At 40.9% G+C, this 9,465-nt stretch overlaps 1 protein-coding gene across 1 annotated transcript; it reads right to left on the reverse strand.

The window, feature by feature from the left end:
* Positions 1-3,744: 3,744 nt before the first annotated feature.
* LOC138337457 (uncharacterized) lies at positions 3,745-6,692 on the reverse strand. Its single transcript, XM_069287368.1, has 4 exons — positions 5,635-6,692; positions 5,035-5,391; positions 4,676-4,850; positions 3,745-3,843 (listed from the first exon to the last, which is right to left on the reverse strand). Exons 1-4 carry the CDS (start codon positions 6,690-6,692, stop codon positions 3,745-3,747), a joined length of 1,689 nt encoding a protein of 562 aa, XP_069143469.1.
* Between the last annotated feature and the right edge of the window lie 2,773 nt (positions 6,693-9,465).

The following is a 9,465-nucleotide window of genomic DNA, read 5'->3' on the forward strand; positions in this document are numbered from 1 at the left end:
TGTTAAGGTTCATAATTTTTTGTATATATCGACGAATTTATATAATGTATTATAATTTTGTATAAGTATTATAGAGTGATTTAAAGAAATTTCTTCTATAGAAAATTAAATAATTGTATACAAATAGATATTGCCTCATAAGAATTTGTATACATTACCCTAATATTCAACCCACTATATACTTAACTTTAGTAATTGATATACAACTATTAAAATATACAACTAAGACCTGTTTCATAATACTTTGTATATATTATCTTAATATACAACCCCCTAATACTTTGTAATTTGTCTAAATGACTTTGTATATACTACATTAATATACAAACTTGATATATACTTAACTCCATTATTTTGTATATAACAACTAAAATATAAAATTATAATATACAATTATAAATTAGGCATATTCCTATAACAAAATACAATTGATTTTTGTATATATATACAAAAACAAAAAAAAGGTGCCTTTAAGATACAATTCACTACTGCCCCCTATTAACTTAGTATACTAGTCATTATATACATAAATTAAAGAATCTGTATAAACTAATCGAATATACAGATCCGTACCATAACTAATGGAATATACATATAACTAAGGGAAGATACATATAACTAAACATGTGTGTTAAACATGCAATATACTATATACAATTATGTGAATATACAAACATTACTTAAACAAACAATTTTTGTATATCGACACATAATTAACAAAATATTCTATCTAAAATTGTGTTTTAAGCCACTACCTCATGATCTTGATGTTCTTCGGATCCGTCAATTTTAGATTCAGTCTTCTCGGAATCACTGGTTAGTTTTTTATTCTTTGTTCTTTCTTCGACAATTTTAATACCTCTAGCTATGACATTGTTAACAACTTTTTGAATTGCCATTGGGTTTTTTTTTTTTTGATCTCAATTCTTCCTTTGATTTTTTATCTTGAACTTGTTTGGATTTGCCATAGACGCTACATCAACCCCAAAATCTTGAGTTAAACCTATTAAAAACGAGGGTAAATTGTCAACAATATTGACATGCAATGAAATACCTCTGGTAATTCTCATAGTTGAAGATGATTCATCCATCGGATTTTGAAAAATTTATAATCTAATAAGAACTATTGATTATTTCAACAAAAAAATATGAAAAAAGTAAGAAACAAAATACATATACAATTGTTGAATAATGAAAAAATAAAAACAATTGATACACACCTAGATTTTAGGGGTTACCTGCGAAAGTTGAATTGAGAAAGTGATTTTTTTTGTTTGAAATTCAAAATTGTATAGAAGGAGTGATTATAGGAGAAAGGGGTGGAATATAAATAGGAGAGATAATATAGATTTGTATAAAATTATATATAAAATCAAAATAAAAATTTTTTACGGTTGATTTAGGAATAGGTGATGGGTCCCATTCATTATGGCAAAAAAAAGAAACTATAATCATAGAAAGTAAATAAATTAAACTATATCCTTATTATATAATTACTTAAGGATGTTTGCCATCCTATGTAATTTTCCCAAAGGAAAATGGGTTGGGTATCAAAATGGGTGTCAACAGTTGACCCTCATTTTACGGGGATTGATGCAAGCAATTCGAGGAAAATGAAATTGACCAAGCCAATTTTGACCAAACCCATTAATTTTCTAAAGGAAGGATTTAAGAAAAGGCTTAGGAATTATGGTCGGACCCTTGAAACGGGTTTCCTGCATATCTCAGGCTATATGAGAATTCAGGCCACTTGTAGTTCGATAAGCTTGATTTATCACATGATTTGATAGAATTAAAGCCACCTCGATACCGAATTAGGAAGGTATCGAAATGCTCGAGAATAGAATTTGAGAGCGAGTGTTGGGATACAGCCGAGTTTTCAATCATTGAACCCGCCAACATATCCTTAAACCTTCGGAATCAGGCTATGTGTAGTTCGACTCGATCGGTGGAGAAAGGAATCTATTATGCTAGACAACCTTTTGTTGTGGAAAAGTGACATTTTAACGAGTATGAAAAGGATGCTTGTAACCTCTTAGCTATGAATGTGGAGCTCTTCACATCCATTGGTAAGAACTTACACGGACATAATTTCCAAAGCTCTTGGCGAGTTGTCACTCAGATTGGAAACTTGCTTCCGTAGATTGAAACTTCTGGATGCGAGACTAAAACTGACAGAACTAGAGAAAAACCCTCATGCCTCGAGGGGTTTGTTCGATTGTGGTGGAATTCGCTCCTCTGCTCGCGTCCTAAGAGTGTGATATTCCTCTTTGTACTGTGTCCCAGTTCGCTACTAAGAAAAAGTTCCACGTTGTGCTGCATCCTTTTTGTTGTCGTGTGCACCTGTGGTTTTGGAGAATTCATCCTTTTGGATGCTCTCGACAAAGACTGAGATAAAACTCGTCAGCTTAAAAATGCAATTTGGATGGGAGACAGTGTCTTTTTAGCGTGTCGACACTTCATTGTTCTCCTCAAATCGACGCCGACTCGATTGGTCTGGCGTCCAGCAAATAAAGCTTACGTCTTGTTTTTTGCACTAAAATCTTCAATGTACTCTTCGTTTGATGCTAAAATAAATAAATAAATGTTGATGCGATATTGATGCCTCTTTCATCGTTATCTTTGATGCTCTTATTGATATTTATTTTTTCATCAAAATAAAAGATTCATGTTGAGGCCAATGGATAAATATTGCTCTTTCTTTATCCGTGTATGTCCTCTCGCGGGGAATGAATATCTTCCCGCGATACGTAAATTCCCGCGAGACATGAATCTTCTCGCGATGCATAACTTTCAGCGAGGAATGAAATCTTTTCGCGATGTGTAATTTTTACAGAGGCATGAATTCTTCTCGTCGTGCATAACTGTTGACTCGTAATGCATGATTTTCGCAATGCATGACTTTTCGCGATACATGATTTTCAACGAGGCATGTCTCCTTCTTGCGATGCACAAATTCCAGCGAGGTATAAATTCTTCTCGCGATGTATAAATTTTGACGAGGCATGAAATCTTCTCGTCGTGTATAAATTTGAACTCGCAATGCATGATTTCACGAAGTATGATTTCCGCGATGCATGATTTTCAACGAGGCATGGATCCTTCTCGTGATGCACAAATTTCAGCGAGGTATAAATTCTTCTCGCGATGTAGAAATTTGACGACGCATGAAATCTTCTCGTCACGCATAATTATTGACTCGCAGTGAATGATTTTCCGTGATGCATGATTTTCGCGATGCATGATTCCGCGATGCATGATTCTTCAGCGTATGAATTTTGAGATGTATAAATTCCGCGATGCATGATTCTTCAGCAGTATGAATTCCGCGATGCATGATTCTTCAGTAGTATGAATTCCGCAATGCATGATTCCGCGATGCATGATTCTTCAGTAGTTTTAATTCTGCGATGCATGATTCTTCAGCAGTATGAATATTTATATCGCCCCGTGGATAATAATGGCAAGGCGATCTCCAAATAATATATCGACTTGATCGATAATGGTAAAATAAAGATAGCATAAGCATCTCTTCTGAGGTAATACATTGTCTTGATCAACAATAATTATCCTGCTTTGATAACGCAATGCAAATAGCGTCCTCTACCGAAATCGTGAAATCTTTGCTGAGATTCCTGTTTGATTCACCTTTGAATCTGGCCAGACACTTTGCAAATTTCACATTGTTGAGAATGGTTTGAAATAAACAAACACATTCACAGGCATCTTTACACAAACGATATTCTATCTTTCAATAAAATCACTGGTTTTGGAGATAGTTTTCTCTATCTCTATATTCATCCATCGGAAGAATTCGGCCGATTTTGAAGCGAAGCTGTAAACCTGCATCAACAGAAAAATTGTCAGTTTTAAACATACTAATCTTGTCGATCCCTTCGGTTGTTTGCTCCTTGTCTTGATATCTCCGGCTAATTTCCTGATTTCTGACTCTTGATAGATAAGAAAATATCTTATGCCAAAACAAATGAAATATAAAAGGGAAATTTTTAAGAGAAATAAGAAATTTTTTAAGAAATAGTATCTTCAAAAAGTCACTGCCAAGTCATGTCATGTCAGGCTTAACTAGCTCCTTTGAGTCCGACGCTTGTCAAATGAATTTCAGAGGCATTCCAGACTTGTAGGGAAGACCCATGACGAAAGTTTGAGGCCATCCTCAAAATTTCTGTCCCAGTTTAGCATCTTTCTTATCATTCCATTGTAACCGAACAAATCGCGGAATTTTTGAGATCTTCTCAAAAATTATGTCCCAGTCGCAAATTCGAAATGTCTTTTGTCTGACTTGCTGAAGAGGAGACTTGTTCTGGGGAATTTTTGGGTCCCTTTCAAAATTCTGTCCCTGTTCTTTATTTGCCTTAATCTTGGAAGGGCCGAGCTCAATACCTCTCGTGCTGACTATAAATCCCAACAACTTCCCAGCTGGGACTCCAAAAGCACATTTGGCAGGATTTAGTTTCAAGTTGTACCAACGCAAACGTTCAAAGAATTTCCTCAGGAGTGTCAAATGATTCGAACCCTCGCGGGATTTGATTATGACATTGTCCACGTACCCTTAAATTTCCTTGTGAATCATATCATGAAACATAGTCGTCATGGCTCTCATGTAAGTAGCACTGGCGTTCTTGAGGCCGAACGGCATTACCCTGTAATGATATACCCCCCAAGGTGTGATGAAGGCCGTTTTTTCTGCGTCTTCTTCATCCATCAAAATTTGGTGATAACCCGCGTAACAATCCACAAATGACTGCATCTCATGTTTGGCACAGTTTTCAATCAGGATATGGAGATTTGGCAACGCAAAATTATCCTTTGGACTAGCATTGTTGAGATCTCTGCAGTTGATACAAATCCTGATTTTTCTGTCTTTCTTGACGACTGGAACGACATTGGTCAACTAGGTTGGATATTGCGTTACTTCCATGAATCGAGACTCTATCTTCTTGGTGATTTCCTCGTTAATCTTCAAACTAAAATCAGGCTTGAATTTCCAAGTCTTTTTGTTTCACTGGTTCGAACCCTTGGTTGATAGGCAGCTTATGAGATACGACATCGGTACTCAACCCTCGCATGTCAATGACTTCCCAAACGAACACATCCCTGTATTCGGAAAGCAGATGAACCAGGCTTTCCTTCTTAGTCTCATTCAGGTGGGTGCTGATCTTAACCTCTTTGACACATTCTGAATCTCCCGAATTCACCGTTTCCGTCTCCTCCAGATTCGGTTTATGTTGATTCTCGAACTGTTGAAATTCTTCTGCAACATAGTCTGGTTCCCCACTTTCTTCATAGTCGACAACCTCATCTTCATTTGCCTCATTTTGCTCGTTTAGCTCATGACATGAAATGACTTTGGCAGGTTTGTAACTTACGTTACTGAAATCATAAACAGACAAAATTAGGAAAGTAAAATATCACAAACAATTAAATAAAAAAAGTCAAAATAAAGAGACTTTCATTTAAATAAAAAAAATGTGATCTTGGGTCATGGAACAGGGTCATGTTGCTTTTCAAACATCACAACAAAATTCAAAATCAAGAACAATGCAGAAATGATGGGTCTCGGGCCTCTTCCGGATGACCACCGATTTAACTATGCATGAAATAATTCCTTTCTACCCAAGAGTCCGGGACATCATGATTGGCGTAGAGGTCCAATTCTGCAGCATCTCCCCTGGTTCCACATCGTGAATGCCAGCTGGGTTGACCTCCTCGTCGATAATGGCGTTGATCTCCTTGAAAAAGTCACCGATTCCTTCCCCATCGTCTTCAGGCACGGCATGCTCCCGGACTGGAAAGGATTGATAGAGATGCGGGATCGGCTTAGTCAACCCTTGATCCTTTTCCCTCTTCATCTTCACATCATCATTTGTGGGGATGTACCCCAAACCATACTTTGATCCTGTAGCAAGGACCAGAAATAGCTCAATGATCCCTTGGGCATTCCTTCCTAGTCCGAAACCTGGTTCGAATCTGCTTTGCAGCATCACCGTGGCGATCATCCTGTACACGGCCAGCATGGGAGTCTGTGGGGCCAAACCCTCATCGGTGGCATTTACCAACTCCACCGTGTAAAATTCCGAGCTTTGCGGCGTCTCGTCCAAGACCGGCATCTTCTTGCCTGAGTGACCTTTTTCACCCTGAATAACCAGTTCTTCATTTTTCCACACCAGTTGCATCATTTGGTGGAGAGTGGAGGGGACGGCTCCAGCCATGCGAATGAATGTCCTACCCAAAAGGAGGTTATAGCTGGTGTAGATATCCAACACCTGGAACTTCGCCTCGAATTCTGCGGGGCCCAATTGGATGGTCAAGTTTACCGCTCCTAACGTCTCTCTCTGCACGCCATCAAATGCTCTCACATTGACCTTGTTTTGCTCCAACTTTCCGAGGTCAAACCTCAGCTGCTTCAGTGTGGACAAGGGGCATATGTTCAGGCCAGATTCGTCATCTACAAAAACGCGGTTGACGATCTTTCTGTGGCATATCACGGTGATGTGTAGGGATTTGTTGTGGGCCATCCCTTCGGCCGGAAATTGATCATCACAGAAGCTGATGCGGTGTCCATGAATGACTCGGTGAATCATAGCAGCTACATTGTCGCTGCTCATACCTGAGGGCACATACGTGCCATCCAACGCTTTCATCAAAGTATGTCTGTGTGACCAGGAGCTCATCTATAGGGCCTACACAGAAATCTGGACTGGAGTCTTCTCCAAGTGCTTGACAATGGAGTAGTCTTTGGGCTGCATTCTGCTCCAGAACTCCTCAGCTTCTGCTTCGCTGATCTGTCTCTTGGCATGATCTTTCTTTTGTCCTCCGAGATCAAGCTCGTCAGGAGTGTAACATCTGCCAGATCTGGTCATTCCTTGAGCCACGACCATTTCTATAACAAACTTGGGCTTGGCGAGAGTCTTTACAGGCACCAAGGCAACAGCCTTTGCAGGTGTCAGAATGACAAACTCTCCCTTTTCCCTGACGTTCAAAGAACGACAACCTTTTCCAAGTCTTTCTGAACAACAGGAGTAATTCTCTTGGCTTCACGCTCATCTTCTTCAGTTTCTATCATGTTGATGTTTCCACCCCCATGATTTGGCAAAGGATTCGAGTTGACGTTTGGTGCTGCAGGCTGAAGGGAGACCACTTCCTGGTCAATCAAGTCCTGGATCTTGTGCTTGAGATTGACACAGTCTTCTGTATCATGTCCAACACTGTTGGAATGATAAGCACAACTCTGCTCCAGTCTGTAGAATCTGGAATTGACATCCACGGGTTTGGGCCCCACGGGGTGGATGTATCCGGCCGTGACTAATCTTTCGAACAATTTAGTTCTGCTTTCAGCCAACCCGGTAAAGCTTCTATAGGGCGTCTTCTAAAACTTGGGGCAAGGGGGATCACACCCGACCTATTGAGGGGGAGGGACTTGTTGGTAATTGCGGGCATTTGGGTGTGGAGCTTGGGTTTTAGGGTAGGGCTTTGTTTTGGTAGTTTGGCATTGGAGCTTGGTAATTTGGATGGGGGCTTTGATATGCTGGGATTTGTATTTGATATGCAGGGGAAGGCGCTTGATAGCTTGGTTGTACATCAGCGCAGCTGGGAGCGACATTCTGGTAATGGGGAGGGACTTGATAAGCTTGGGGGTAGTTTAGATATATGGAGGGAAAATTTTGGGGAATTTGGAGCGGATTCTGATACGACAAAATATGGGCATCTGGATAAGGAGGTACAGCATTGTAGTGGCCAGAATGATTTGATTGTGGACGGTGGGCTTGATAAGGCTTTGATGGAGGGTTGGAGCGTCCTTGGGGATGTTGTAAGATTCTGGGGAACTTTCTTCCCCCGTGTGGGATAGAGTTAACCTCCTCTCTTTTCTTCCTTCCCAGTGCCGAAAACCTAGGCGATGCAGACACTCGGGCTATCTTTCCCCACTTCAGGACATCTTCGATAGTCTCACCTACTTTGACTATCTCAGCGAACTTGGCACCGATTAATAAGATGACTCTGTCATAATACTCGGGCTCCTGCACCCGCACGAACACCTCTACAATCTCTTTCTTTGTCATCGGAGGCCTCACCCTCACTGCCTCTTTCCTCCACCTGTACGCGAACACTCGATAGCTTTCTGTGGGCTTCTGATTCATCTTCTCCAAGGAGTACAGATCAGGGACTATCTCGACGTTGTATGCAAATCTGTCGATGAAATCCTTAGCTAGTGCGCTCTAACTGGTCCATTGTCAAGTCTCATTAGACGTGAACCACTCCAGGGCCTCAATGCACAGGCTTCGGTTGAACAATCTCATCAGCAACGCTTCATCTTTTCCAACACCCACGATTTGTCACAGTACGCTCTTAGGTGTGCCATGGGGTTGCCCACCACTCCGAAGGTATCAAACTTCGGGATCTTGAACCCTTCATGGAGGTTCAAGTCTGGGTGGATGCATAGTTCTGCGTAGCTTAACCCGGCAACGTCTGGAGTACATTGCAATTCTCTCATTGCCCTCTTGATCTCCTCCTTTATGTCTACCTTCGCTTCTTCCCTCGCCCTCCAGTATCTTTCTTGCTCCTCATAATGATCCAACTCGGAGCCGTGCACCTCATGCTCTGCCAGGACAGGGACTTGAAAAGTGGTTCTTTAGGGGAAGGGTGGGGCTATGGACGGGCTTGGACGTTCTGTGCGGTTTGATAGTTTTGCGGATAATTTTGGGGATTGTTATTTTGGTTTAAGTGGGGATGCGGTGTTTGGGAATTGAAGGCGGTGGGATTTTATGTTTGATTTTGGGGTAGTGGGGTTGTTTGAGTATTTTGGGGATGTGGTGGCATTTGTGGAGGATTGTTTGGAAGTGGTGAGGGAGTTTGATAGGAGACTGAGGCATATTGGGGGTTTTGGGTGGTCATATCTATCCTGGACGGGTTATGCACGGGTGTCGATGGACGATGCTGAGTAGGATCCGAGTTGGACGAGGGGAAATATGTAGGAGTTCTTGAGTCGAGAAAGTTGGGGCCAAACCTGGGCGGGGGAGTGTCTTGCCTCCGTTGCATCTCTACCCTAATGTCCGCTATTTGCTGCATCAGGTGTGCAATAAGCTCATTCTGCTCTGCCACGGTGGGGTGAGCCACTACGACATCTGTGAGGCTGCCTTGTTCATTGTTGTATCCCATGTCTGTATTTTAGTTTGGTCCAGGGAAGGAATCTGTGGGACCTTTTGATCTAGTGAAGTAGGGGTGATCTGCCAGCCTTATCGACACAGATCAGTAAGAGGTACCTGAGAGGTAAAAACAACTCAAAGGCAAATTTGTTAGTGCATATCCGGAGTACAAAATGCATATTATCGCACATAAAATAGATAAAAACACAAGTCGCTTTGTTTGAGGATATCTTAACCCACGAATGAGGACGGAAATATATTTTGAACAAACAGGAATTTGTTTGTTTTGACGTCATCTTGGGAA

Source organism: Solanum lycopersicum, chromosome 7 (genome assembly GCF_036512215.1).
Source record: "Solanum lycopersicum chromosome 7, SLM_r2.1".
Taxonomy (NCBI): Eukaryota; Viridiplantae; Streptophyta; class Magnoliopsida; order Solanales; family Solanaceae; genus Solanum; species Solanum lycopersicum.

What these genes read in the sequence shown, in the direction of transcription:
- LOC138337457 (XM_069287368.1), bottom strand. Translation starts at nt 6,692, where the DNA reads ATGAGCTCCTGGTCACACAGACATACTTTGATGAAAGCGTTGGATGGC. An exon ending in ATGATGTCCCGGACTCTTGG is followed by an intron (nt 5,392 to 5,634) that starts GTAGAAAGGAAT and finishes TTATGATTTCAG; the next exon opens with TAACGTAAGTTACAAACCTG. An exon ending in CCTTCATCACACCTTGGGGG is followed by an intron (nt 3,844 to 4,675) that starts GTATATCATTAC and finishes CTGTTGATGCAG; the next exon opens with GTTTACAGCTTCGCTTCAAA.